Source organism: Phaseolus vulgaris, chromosome 6, assembly GCF_051622355.1.
Source record: "Phaseolus vulgaris cultivar YP4 chromosome 6, ASM5162235v1, whole genome shotgun sequence".
NCBI lineage: Eukaryota > Viridiplantae > Streptophyta > Magnoliopsida > Fabales > Fabaceae > Phaseolus > Phaseolus vulgaris.
The window spans coordinates 21,424,527-21,439,464 of record NC_143503.1 but is presented as its reverse complement, the minus strand read 5'-3'; the positions used below and the strand labels follow the sequence as shown (position 1 = coordinate 21,439,464).

The following is a 14,938-nucleotide window of genomic DNA, read 5'->3' as shown; positions in this document are numbered from 1 at the left end:
CTTAGCCGATGCAATTTGCATCTGTTTTGCGTGGACTTAGCCCACGCAGGGTCGAACTTGCTCACCCACGCTAATTCCTGTTTGCTTCCAAGTTTTTTTCGTGGGACTGCTGGCAAAAAAAAATCCGACACTTATGTGTCTGTTTTTGGTCCACGAAATATTATATTTTTTTTAGTAGTGGTGTCATATATATATATAATGAAACATTTACATCTTGTATAATTTATTGTTAAATGAAATGCATGAACATGTTTGAATTTGAATATTTTCAACAACTTAATCAAAACCATGAGGTGTTTAATTTTCCCTAATACTCCTAAAAAACTATAAAGTAGAATCCAATGTCTCCCTTAAAGAACTGTAAAAAATATAAAGTTTTTCTTCAAAATTTTATGATTGGTATTAATAAATAATTTGATTCATCATTTTATATTTTTTATTTTCAAGATTGCCAAGGAACTTATGAAAATAACTGTATTAGGAATTTAAAGTGAACTAAAGACCTCGGAAATTAGTAATCTGGACAATATATATAATAAGGAGAATAATCCATAATCATCTTAAAGAATTTAACAAACTATAAAGTTTTCCTTCAAAATTTTGGGATTTGTATTAATAAATAATTTGGTTGATCATTTAACTTTTTAATATTTCAACGGTAGCAATGAAGAACATGAAATGATAAGCAAGAGATTAAAAAAATGATTTGAAGTCATATAAACCAAGGATCAACATGTGCATTAATTGCATGACTTTTTAGATGCAATTCATACTTATGTGTATAATTTTAAAAAGTTTAAATTAAAGAAATAACAGATAAAAAAGAAAGATTTGATTAGCTGAAATTTTTCTTTCGTAAATACCTTAGTTAATATGTGATACTTCAAATAAATAATTATAATAAATCTTTTTATATAGAATTTTGTTATGTCTGATAATTCTCTTCAAAATTGGTATAGATATTTTTAAATTGTTGATGCATGAAAACGTGTTTTCACTTTCCGAATGAGAATTACTTAGCTTTTTAAAATATAGTGAAATATGATTTAACATAAGAATCAAGCACTAGAGATGGCAGTTTAAAAGTTATTGATTTTATATATAATAGCAATAGTTTATATATATATAACATATTACAAATTAATTAGATTAAAAATAAAATTCACCTATATACTTGATTCATATAATTTTTATCACTTTAAATACATTATTAAAATTTAACTACATATTTCTTTACTTTTAATTATTACTATTTTTCAAAATATATTTTAAAGCAATCAATTAATATAAATTGACTTGAATCTAAGAGATGGTGTGATATTTAATATTAAAATTTCAATATTAAAAGATCAATTATTTTTAATTAAGTTAATACATAATACTTAATTTAAAATAAAAATTAAAGATTAAATTAAGAAATAAAAAATTATTCATATACATAATCCCTCCGTATTTAAATATGAAAAAATAAATATGTTTCACGTTTATTAAAAAATGTCAGATACATTAATTATTTGCATACGGCACAACAAAAATGAATTACTTCAATGAATTAAAATGTATTTTTTTCCAATCATAACCTCATTAATTTTAAAAAGTATGTATACACATGTTATCTTAACAATACCATTTATTTAAAAATCATTTATTAGAAACTATAAATTGAACACCAAACTTTTTTTAATAGCATCCCAGGCTAGAATATCTTAATATGGAGGGGATCTAGTCTCAATATTCAATTTATCTTGCAGAGATGATGTTTGTTTATATATTGTGTAAACTTGTAGAAATATTATATTTTGATAGTTTAATATTTAAGTGTTGTTTTCCTTATGTTAAATAGAACTTTTAATGTTGTAGATTGCGTATGAAAATTGTATGGAATTAAAGTCATACATTTGGGATAATGAATGGACTGATGTTTGTTTGTGTATAAAGTATTGATGTCGTGGTAACAGAGATCTATGAGCTTCATTTCTCATTGATGATCTAAGTCACATAGACTAAGATATGAGGTGACGAGAAGCTGATGTGGGAGTTCATGCACACCATGAAATGCACGACTTGGGTTATATTGAACTCACCATGATCCTTTCTTTTAGTTTTACTGGTAATCTAAGTCTTGGTTATTGGATCAGGTGTTAGTCTCTGATAAGACTTACTTAATACGGGTCTTCCGGAAGGCATCACTTATTATTCTGTTTGTTGAATCCTGGATGTGTATATCCATGTGGAATCTATGTGATTGTTTTATGTTGGAATTTGAAGAAGATTGAAAAAAAGAGAGAAATTGATCAATGTAATTTGGGATCTTGTTGTGTTGTGAGTTGACTGTTTATGTATACGAGCAAATGATCATACAGGTGTCAGATGTAACACCCCGGGAAATAACATCTAACTATTACAATGTAGGTTCTACATATTTCTATACACGCATAAAGTTTTTCAAAACATTCCTAATACATGATTAGGACATATAGAAATACAAATATTTACAATATAAGTTTCAAAATCAACACCCTAAAGCTCTTCAGATCCTCAAACACCTGTAAGATCATCTGCTCGTGTACGTAGTACAGTCATCACAGTTCAAACACAACAAGAAAAGCAAGGGTAAACTAGTGAAAATAGAATTTTATAATATACACAATTAAATCAAGAGAGAAAACCAAGTTACATGATCAATTTCTCAAATTATTCATTCTTCTTTAAATCTCAACAATAAAACAATCACATGGATCTACACATTCAGAATATTCAACAAACAACATCTTCCGGAAGACTCGTATTAAGTAAGTCCTACCAGAGACTAACACCTGATCCAAAGATTACCAGCGAATCCAACAGAAAGGATCAGGGTAAGTTCAATACAACCCAAGCCGTGCATCTCATATGTCACGGTGTGCATGAACTCGCCCATCAGCGTCTCACCACCTGATATTTTAGTCTATGTGACTTAGATCATCAGTGAAGCTCGGAGATCTCTCGTTACCACATAGGCATCAATACTTAATACACAGCAAACATCAGTCCATACATTATCCCAAATGTATGAATTCAATTCCATACCATTCCGTCATACAATATCATTCAAAAAGTGATCCACAATATTCAAAAGCGTAATTAACATAAAAAAAACAACACTTAAATATTAAACCATCAAAATATAATATTTTTACAAATTTAAATAATATATAAACAAACAACCCAACATATAAACACACAACATCCCTGCAAGAGAAATTGAATATTGGGACCACGTCCCTTCTGCATTCAGATCTTCTATCCTAGGGTGCTATTAAAAATTAAATTTAGCTTCCCTTACATCAATTGCTTGCTTTCCAAGCAACTTTTAGAATTTTATTCCCCACAGTCTGGATAAGCTTCAAGATTTACGGGCCTAATGCAAGTTATCCAAACAGAACAAAAATTCAGTATATAGTAGAATAAGTTGAGAGGATTAAACTTCTCAACTGACCCCACCAAGATTGATGATTAAATCCTAAGTAAAAACAGAGAACAAAGGATATTTAGAGTAAAAATGAACTTACTCTGTTTAAAAATCTGATCGGGTAGAAATGTTTCTTAACTCCTCAGCTACAGCATGGTATGATCAGATTCTAAAATAGATGAAGTTTGGGAGCTAAAATTAGGAGAGAGGGAGAGAAGAGAATATGGAGAGAGAGCGAAAGAAGAAAAATCAAAAGAAAAAGGGTACTGTGGTGGGAAGAATGTTTCTGTTGGTTTTTAAAAAAAAGGCACGCTATTACATTATCTCCAACTACAAAAGTTTTCGTCCTCGAAAATGAACTTACCAATATAGAGATTAGGGTATGATGCTCGTATCTCCTCTTCAATTTCACAAGTGGAGTCTCCAGATATGAGATCCCACAATACTTTCACCATGGGAATACTCCTTCCACGAAGTTGTTTCACTTGTGAGTCTAAAATTCTGATTGGTTTCACTTCAAACAACAAATTTTCTTTCACCTGGATGGAATCAGACTCTAGAATATGACTGGGATCAGGTACGTACTTTCTTAGCTGGGATACATGGAAAATATTGTGAAGGTTAGCAAAAGGAGGAGGCAAAGCAATTTCATAAGCCACGTGGCCTATTCTCTGGAGAATTTGATAAGGTCCTATGAACTTAGGAGTCAATTTCTTGGATTTGAGTGCTCTTCCTACACCAGTGAACGGTGTAACTCTCAAAAAGACATGCTCACCCGCAGAGAATTCTAAAGGTTTTATTCTTTGATCTGCATACGACTTTTGCCTGCTGAGAAATGTTTTCAATCTTTCTTGAATCATTTTGACTTTCTCATTGGTTTGTTGTATTAATTCTGGTCCAATTAACACACTCTCACCATCCTGAAACCAACACAGAGGTGTCCTGCACTTTCTTCCATACAATGCCTCGAAAGGAGCCACTCCTATGCTAGTTTGGTAACTGTTATTGTAAGTGAACTCCACCAAAGGTAGAATTTCATCCCAACTTCCCAAATGATCTAACACACAAGCCCTAAGAAAATCCTCTAAGGACTGGATAGTTCTCTCTGATTGTCCATCAGTCTGAGGATGGTATGCTGAACTAAGTCTAAGTTTAGTCCCCAAAGCTTCTTGAAGTGTTTGCCAGAATCTGGAGATGAATCTGGGATCTCTATCTGAAACTATGCTGGAGGGTACACCATGTAATCTGACTATTTCATCTATGTAAATCTGGGCCAACTTCCGCATAGAGATTCTCAAGTCTATAGGTAGAAAGTGTGTCGTCTTTGTCTCCCTGTCCACTATGACCCAAACAGAGTCATGCTTCTGTAAAGTACGTGGTAAGTGGGTAACAAAATCCATTGAGATACTATCCCACTTCCACACTGGAATGTCTAACTGAGTTAACATGCCTCCAGGTCGTTGATGTTCAATCTTTGATTTCTGACAAGTCAAGCAAGCAGCTACAAAGTTAGCTACATCACTCTTCATGCCATGCCACCAATAAGACTTCTTGAGATCTTGATACATCTTGGTCATTCCTGGATGTAAACTGAGTTTGCTTTTATGACCTTCAGATAACACTGTTTGCTTTAGTTCATTATCCTCTGGTATGCATATTCTATTTTTGAATCCCAAAATACCATCCACTCCTAAAGAGAAGTCTTTAGCTTTGTCAGTATTTAATAAGCCCATGAAGTTCTTCAATTTTGAATCTTCCAACTGCTTCTTTTTTACCTTCTCCAGAAATTCATTAGTTATAACAAGTGTATTACAACTAATGCAATTTGAAGACATGGAAACCTCCAAATTCATACTCCTGAAATCTTCAATCAATGCTAACTCTCTAATCATAAGCGACGACATTTGTATCTTTTTACGACTCAACGCATTTGCAACAACATTTGCCTTCCCAGGATGATATATTAGCTGAAAATCATAGTCTTTTAAAAATTCAATCCATCTCTTCTGCCTCATATTTAACTCCTTATGATCAAACAAATACTTCAAGCTTTTATAATCACTGAACACATTAAAACTAACTCCGTAAAGAAAATGTCTCCATGTTTTTAAAGCAAAGATAACTGCTGCCAATTCTAGATCATGAGTTGGATAATTTCTTTCATGCACCTTTAACTGACGAGAAGCGTAGGCAACAACTTTCTTATTTTGCATTAGAACACAACCCAATCCCTGATAGGAAGCATCACAGAAAACTTCAAAAGATTGATTGGTATCAGGGATTGTCAATATAGGAGCATTAGTCAACCTTCTTTTCAACTCTTCAAAGCTTTTCTCACATTGTTCAGTCCATGCAAAAGGATGATCCTTTCTAGTCAATTGGGTCCAACGAGCCACTATTTTAGAAAAGCCTTCTATAAATCTCCTGTAATATCCTGCCAACCCGACAAAACTTCTAATTTCTGTAACTGTTTTAGGACGTTCCCACTGAAGTACAACTTCCACTTTAGAAGGATCTACTGATATTCCCTGTGCAGAGATGACATGTCCTAAAAATTGTATTTCTGACATCCAGAAGTCACATTTTGAAAGTTTAGCATCTAACTGTTTTTCTCTCAAAATGTTCAAGACAGTTCTAAGATGTTCTGCATGTTCTTCCCTTGTACAAGAATAGATCAAGATATCATCTATGAACACTACCACAAACTTATCAAGAAAAGGTCTGAATATCTGATTCATATAATCCATGAAGATAGCTGGAGCATTGGTCACACCAAATGGCATAACCAGAAATTCATAGTGACCATACCTTGATCTAAAAGCATTTTTTTGAACATCTTCCGCTTTCACTAAAATTTGGTGATAACCTGAGTGCAGATCTATTTTAGAAAAGACAACTGCCCCATGCAATTGATCCATCAAATCGTCAATTCTAGGAAGAGGATATTTATTCTTTATTGTTAACTTGTTTAATTGTCTATAATCTATGCATAGACGTGACGAACCATCCTTCTTCTTCACTAATAGCACTGGAGCTCCACATGGAGAAACACTAGGTCGAATGAATTGCTTCTCCAATAAGTCTTCTAGTTGTTTCTTCAATTCAGCTAACTCTGCTGGTGCCATTCGGTATGGAGAAATTTACACAGGGCCTGCTCTAGGAATCAGGTCTATTACAAACTCTATCTTTCTCTTTGGTGGAAGTTTAGGAATCTCATCAGGAAATACATCCATAAACTCTTGAACTACAAACATATCTTTTTGTACTTTATCAGTAACTATAGAACAAGCCAAGAGCTTAAAACATTCTGCACCTTCTTGTATCTCTCTCTCAAACTAATGAGCTGAGATTACCTGCATGCTTTCTAATCCAGGGAAAATTAACTTCTTCCGACCACAATCTATAAGGATATGATTAGCAAACAACCAATCCATTCCCAATATAACCTCCAAATCTTTTAGAGGTACAAATCATGTTGATTTTGAATCTTTGTCCATCTATAATTACTGGACACTCAACACACATGGAAGAAGTTACTATAATACCTTCTGTTGGTGTAGATACCACCAACTCAAATTCTAATTCTCGGACTGACAACTTAAGTTTCTTAGCACAGTCAAAAGATATAAAAGAATGGGTTGCCCCAGAACCAAACAATACAGATAACTGTGTTCCAATGATAGAACAAATACCTCTAACAAGGCTATCAAACTGTGAAGCTTCAGCTCCACTAATAGCAAAAACTATGCCAGCAGCTTTGGGTTTTTGATTACTATTTTGTTGTACTTGTTGCACTCCGCCAGAATTTGGAGCTCCCAATTGGACACGTCAGTCTTTTGTTGCATGACCATACCTGTGACATCTATCACATGTCACATTTGACACTGAATGAGGGCAAAATCTAACAACATGTGGCCCACCGCATCTAAAACATCTGAAACTAGGTGGTGATTGAGAACTGGGTCTTCCACTGCTATAAGATTGAGGTCTGAAATAAGGTTTCTTTCTGTCTTCATATTTAGGCATGCTTTTAGAAGGCCCTCCCACTTGAGGCTTAGCAAGTCTACTACTATTTTTCAAACTCTCCACTACTTTTGCTTTCTCCACTAGAGTAGGGAAATCTCTAATGGACATAGGAATCACCACTTCTTTTAGCTCTTGCTTCAATCCAAACTCAAATTTTCTACCTCTCCAAGCCTCAGTCATGGTTTGGGTGTAGAATCTAGCTAGGTGTTTGAACCTAGTAGCATATTCAGTGACTAAAAGATTTCCTTGTTCCAACTGCATGAATTCAATTTCTTTTGTATACCTGACACTATCAGGAAAATACTCCTCCAGGAATCTTACTTTGAAGTTCTCCCAAGTAGCATCTTCACCTTTGTCTTCCATCATTTGCTTCATGCCTATCCACCAAAACTCAACTTCTTCAATAAGCATATAGATGGTATAAGATAACTTTCTCTCTTCAGGGCATTGAGTAGCTTAAAAGATTCTTTCTATATCTCTCACCCACTGGTCTGCTCCATCTGGATTTACCTAGCCATTAAATTTGGGTGGATTATGTCTCAGAAAATCCTCCAGACTAAAGGTATGGGTTTGTTGATGAAGCTGAGATGCTTCTGCTGCTAATCTAGCTGTTTCTAATTGATGAAGGGCAGCCTGATGTTGTGCCATAGTAGCACTCTGTTGTTGCAAGGCTGTTGCCATCATCTCTATTGCCCGAGCTAAGTTGGGCATATCTACTAGTGGAGGTGGAGTAGGTGGTCTACGTGTCATTTTCTAAGCACATAACGAATTGAATTAGAAATTACTATAAATTTTTAACTACATCTTTATGACAAATTAACTTAAAAGAAATAATCACACAAAATAGATACAAAACCAATCAAGACTTACCTCTAAAATGTACTCTAACTGTTTAGAATTAAGATAGAAAATAATCTTGATCTAGTCATGAGTGTGCACCCTCACCACTCTATCAAGATTCTTTTCATTCTTAATATTTTCATCTTTATTCATAAACAATTAATTTAACTCGAACACAAACAAGATTTCAAGAAAACAACATTGTTAAACATACTATTAGGCACTTTTAGCTAAGCCTTAAAGCTAGACTTAAAAAACAATTTACACGCAGGAGAAACACAATAAACTCACTACCCTCGGGTTATTTTAAGGATGAACCGCTCTGATACCATTAAATATAACACCCCGGAAAATAACATCTAATTATTACAATGCAGGTTCTACATATTTAATACAAGCATAAAGTTTTTCAAAACATTCCTAATACATGATTAGGACATATAGAAATACAAATATTTACAATATAAGTTTCAAAATCAACACCCTAAAGCTCTTCAGATCCTCAAACACCTATAAGATCATCTGCTCGTGTACGTAGTACAGTCATCACAGTTCAAACACAACTAGAAAAGCAAGGGTAAGCTAGTGAAAATAGAATTTTATAATGTACGCAATTAAATCAAGAGAGAAAACCAAGTTACATGATCAATTTCTCAAATTATTCAATCTTCTTTAAATCTCAACAATAAAACAATCACATAGATCTCACATGGATCTACACATTCAGAATATTCAACAAACAACATCTTCCGGAAGACCCGTATTAAGTAAGTCCTACCAGAGACTAACACCTGATCCAAAGATTACCAGCGAATCCAACATAAAGGATCAGGGTAAGTTCAATACAACCCAAGCCGTGCATCTCATATGTCACGGTGTGCATGAACTCCCCCATCAACTTCTCACCACCTGATATCTTAGTCTATGTGACTTAGATCATCAGTGAAGCTCGGAGATCTCTGTTACCACATAGACATCAATACTTAATACACAGCAAACATCAGTCCATACATTATCCTAAATGTATGAATTCAATTCCATACCATTCCGTCATACAATATCATTCAAAAAGTGATCCACAATATTCAAAAGCGTAATTAACATAAAAAAACAACACTTAAATATTAAACCATCAAAATATAATATTTTTACAAATTTAAATAATATATAAACAAACAACCCAACATATAAACACACAACATCCCTGCAAGAGAAATTGAATATTGGGACCACGTCCCTTCTGCATTCAGATCTTCTATCCTAGGGTGCTATTAAAAATTAAATTTAGCTTCCCTTACATCAATTGCTTGCTTTCCAAGCAACTTTTAGAATTTTATTCCCCACAGTCTGGATAAGCTTCAAGATTTACGGGCCTAATGCAAGTTATCCAAACAGAACAAAAATTCAGTATATAGTAGAATAAGTTGAGAGGATTAAACTTCTCAACTGACCCCACCAAGATTGATGATTAAATCCTAAGAAAAAACAGAGAACAAAGGATATTTAGAGTAAAAATGAACTTACTCTGTTTAAAAATCTGATCGGGTAGAAATGTTCCTTAACTCCTCAGCTACAACATGGTATGATCAGATTCTAAAATAGATGAAGTTTGGGAGAGAAAATTAGGAGAGAGGGAGAGAAGAGAATATGGAGAGAGAGAAAGAAGAAAAATCAAAAGAAAAAGGGTACTGTGGTGGGAAGAATGTTTCTGTTGGTTTAAAAAAAAAAAGACACGCTGTTACATCAGATGTTCTTGAGGGTTTATGAATGTTTTGAAAAACTCTCTAAGCTTGTATATAAACATATAGAACTTGTATTATAATAGTTAAATGTAGTTTTGGGATGTTACTAAATATATAAATTATAATAATGTAGTTTTAAAGTCTTTATTTTGATTAATTAATTTTTTAATTATAATGATAATAAAAATAAGAACATATTTTATAGAATGATTTCAAGATATATGTATGAGTTAATAAAATAATAAACTTTATCATTAAGAAAATATGTTTTATCAAATAAATATATATTTCTAAAGACCACTATTATCAAGTTTATATATATATATATATAAGTGTAAACACATGTTGTGTTGATATATTCGTATTTTTTATTTTTGTTATTATTATATTCATATTCTTTTGTAAAGAAGAAATAAAAAATTAAATTGATAAGAATTAAATTAAATGATAAAAAGAGATGAAACTATAATTTTCATATTATACATAATACGAATTGTTCAAAATCTAATAAACTGTTCCGTCCCACATTTGATAAACTATTTCAGATTTAAAATTTAAAATTGATAACTATTTTCTTACGAAATGACAATATATTAATTTTAAAAATAGAATAAAAAAAATAGTTTTTAATTAATTATAAGAATAATTATTTATTTGATAAATGCCTAAAAAATAGAAAATTATTAAAATATTCAAAATAAAATAAAATAAGGATAAATTTGTCTACGCCAAAAACCTGTTAGGGAAATATCATACTATTATTTTTTTTTCTTTTTTAGAATAATTTGTATAATAATAACTAGAAAAGGTCCAAACGCAACAATGCCGGTATGTTCGTATTAATATCACGTTATTTTATTTTAATAAGTTAAAATTTAATTTTTTATTTTTTTTTAAATTTTTAGATATATTCAATAATATATATATATATATGCATGATTTTTTTTTTACTTTATAATTTTGTTATAACAAATAAGACTAGTCATTTATATATTGTTTTAATTTAGAAAAATACAGAATGGGATTTGATGTTAATTGTAATAAGAAAAAAGGTGTATCAACTTCTTGATAGAGGTGGTAAGTGGTAGTTTCTTTCCACTACCTTTTATTCTCTCAAAGTGAATTTAAAATTACTAAGGATGAAAAATGATGAATACAAATATTGTTATAGATAATGATAAATTTAGTTATTAAGAAGTGTAGTTTAAATCTAACTCAATCCCATAAAATCAGCTTGCACCTATTTAATGAATTGTCTTTATCTAGTCGATGTGGGATCTCCAATATTAGTTTTAAAAATATATGATAAGTACATATATAAAAAAAATTAATTATTCATTTAAATTAAATTTTCAATGATTTTAGAGTAAAATGCATATTTGTAAATTATAAATTAATTAGTTAATTACATCTATTTCCAATTTAAAATTTTGTTAATCAATATTTTTTAATAATTTCTTAATAAACATTGGTGGTTTTTTCACAGTATTTAAAATTAATTTCAGAGTGCTATGATTCTGGCTGGGACATAAATGAATAAAAAATAGTTTTAACATCTTTATTACATATTTAAATTATAATTAATTAAAAATAACGAATAAATATTTGTACAATCTAGTATTAACAATTACAACACATATTTCCCATGCATGGCGTGTTCAAAAGGCTTCTATAATCAACATACTCCAACTCAGACCTAGGATGAAACAACACACACTACTGTGTGCATTTACACTCACAACTCATGCCACATGTTTCCATTTCCCTCAATGCTTGTCCCTTCTGTTCCATCTCCACATAGCAGCAAAAACTGAGTTGTTATAAGCTTAGATAACAGCAAGGGCTAGGAAGAACCATTGGCTCAGAGAGTTTCTAGGAACCTAAATTTTAGGACACCCTCTAAATATTGGCCCCTTCAAAAGCCACTGTGGAAACAAAGCACCCTCATTCAGTTTATGCCAGAAGATTCTGTTGCCACCATCCAAAACAACAACCTTTGCCACCCTTCACCGCCACCGCCGCAGCCACCAGAAACCACCACTTCTACTTCATACCCTCTCTTTTTCTCTCAAACCTAAATATTTCCCTTTGGTATATACATAGTAACTTTTTCTGTAGTGTGGTATATTTGGAACTTAGGAATTAACCTTTGTACACACACCTCATCTTATTATACAGTTTATTTCAGAACATGCATGCATAGACCACGTGGAGATAAATTAAGCATTTGGCTTATGGACAGAGAATTGCAGCGGCTAAACACATAGCAAGAGGGCGAAGTTGAACTATAACTTATTTGATTGCCCTTGGAAGGAGTTGGAGCTTGATGGAGGGTATGGCAAGCAGTAATGATGTTGCCAATGGTGAAAATGGGTTGCTGGTAATGATTGGTGGTGACAATGAATTTCGTGGCGGTGAGGGTGGTGGCAATGTGGAGGAGGTGGCTCTGAAGAAGGGTCCCTGGACAACTGCAGAAGATGCTGTTCTGATAGATTATGTGACAAAACATGGTGAAGGGAATTGGAATGCAGTGCAGAAGAACACAGGGTTGAATAGGTGTGGGAAGAGTTGTAGGCTTAGGTGGGCTAACCATTTGAGGCCCAATTTGAAGAAGGGTGCATTCTCTCCTGAGGAAGAGAAGCTCATTATTGACCTTCATTCACAATTTGGCAACAAATGGGCCAGAATGGCTGCTCTGGTATGCACTTTCTTCATCTTCTTTTCTTCACAGCTTCAGAAAAAAAATTTGCATGAATATATTGTATCTGCAAATATATCTAATCACTCAAAAACTAAAGCTCCAATAAAAATATTATAAGGTCTCAATTAACATACTATCTTAAAGATTGACATGTTTGTTAGTGCTTGCGAACATGATGAGTTTTAATTTTAGTCTTTTCAGAAAAAAATAAATAAAAACTGTGTTAATTTTGATTGGTGCGTATTTTTATCATCATTTACTAATAATATATGATATGCATTTAGACATGCCATGTTGAAGTGATCCTTGATGCAACATGTTTCAATATATATGGCACTATTACTAAATGAATAGAGATTATTTAGCTAAAATGATATAGAACTTTAGTTAAATTTCATCCAAAATAGCACTAATATAACAAAGAAAACCAGATTTTGAACCCTGTTTCTTTTGGTTGGTGCTGCAACATAGTTGCCTGGGAGAACAGACAATGAGATCAAGAACTATTGGAACACAAGGATCAAACGTCGCCAAAGACAAGGTCTCCCTCTCTATTCAGAGGAGCATGATAACCATTGTTCCACAACACCAACCCTTTCCCCATGCCTCACACAAACAGCATCAAGCCCTAATAACACTCTCACAAACTATGAGTTCTTCAACCAAAACCACCACCAACACTACCAGAAACAACAACAACAAAACCACCATCAACAACACCAACCTCTATCTCCAACTGCACCTCATCATTCCTCTCTCAGTTCCCCTCTCCAACACAGACAACCCTTCACCTCTTCTTCACCTCTCAATTTCTTAGACCATTCACCTTTTCCACTCTCCTCCTCTTCACCCTCCCCTCTCTCCTTCACCTTCCAGAGACCAGAACCAGTGCTATGCACCCCTCTTCGCTTCAAACGCTACCGTGCCTCTCCAAGCTACAACCCCCTCCCTGACCTTCCTCTCACCAACCAATTCCCTCATCTTGATGGATTCAGGTTCCCAGTTTCTTCAGGTTTCTCTCCGTTTTTTCAACCCTCTTTCTTAGAATCTGACCTAGGCATTTCTTCTTCCTCACCTTTCCAACCCAAGTTGGAGCTCCCTTCAAACCAGTTCTACAAACCCCCCCAAGAGCAAGACATCAAGCTTGACATTGATTTCAGTGATCCTTCTTTTCAAACTAGTAGCGGCTTGCTGGGGGATCTTCTCTTGGAGGCTCAGGCTTTGGCTTCGGGCCAGAACTCAAAGAAACGAACTTACTTGAGTTTAAATGAGGGAAATGATATGTTTGATGCATGCCAAAGCTTTGAGGACTTTCCATCTAGCTCTCTCTACTGGCCTTCTTCTGCATCAGGTTGGTTTCATCATATACATCTTTGCTTCATTTTGTTGGATTAACTATTTCCTATTTCAATACAAAAAGCATTATAATTGTTTATACCAGTCTATTGTTATTCATTTCTCCCGTGATTATTTCCATAGAGCTTTAGAATAGCAACTAGTGTGCTGTTTTCATTTACTCAAGAGCATGTTCAGCTAGCATCATCCATAGTGTAGAACATATTTGATGAACTATACTTAAAGTTTTGAAAATTTGATCATTGATTTCATTTGAATGATGATCTATGCAGCACCAAAAGCAAAGGAAGAGGCACCTGACTTGAGCAAATTCATGAATGAGGATTTGTCATCATTGCTAACAGTGATTCCATCTTCCAACACACAAGGTCATGAGTGGCTCAATAATGGTGTCCCAGAAGGGTCCAATGTCCAACCTTCTGGTAGTGGCATGACAGATGACAATTTTGGAGTTGATATGAAGCCAGTAGCTTCCTTGTTTCCTCTCACCAATACCACAAACCATAATGAAAACCAAGGCTGCTACACTTGGGACAATTTGCCTGGTCTCTGCTAAGGTTGATCCAGATTGAAAGGGTTTGAAAGTTGATTACCAAGATAATTTTGGAAGCTACGTATAATGTTAATGAAGGAGTTTGGTGTATATGCAAAATGATATCCATTAACTGTTGTTTGAAACGTTAGACTAGTCATTGATTCTGTGTATATTACAGCCTTTAACTTAGGATTTATTTTATTTATGTTTGTCGATGAAATTCTATAATCAAGGGATATAATTATTTCTTATAAAGTTATATGATACGTTGGGGTTATAAAAAAACT

At 33.3% G+C, this 14,938-nt stretch overlaps 1 protein-coding gene across 1 annotated transcript; it reads left to right on the top strand.

Annotated features, from left to right (window-relative positions):
* Positions 1 to 12,385: 12,385 nt before the first annotated feature.
* Positions 12,386 to 14,672, top strand: MYB97 (myb domain protein 97). The gene is made up of 3 exons (XM_068641445.2): positions 12,386 to 12,757; positions 13,232 to 14,111; positions 14,389 to 14,672. Exons 1-3 carry the CDS (start codon positions 12,386 to 12,388, stop codon positions 14,670 to 14,672), a joined length of 1,536 nt encoding a protein of 511 aa, XP_068497546.2.
* Positions 14,673 to 14,938: the final 266 nt, after the last annotated feature.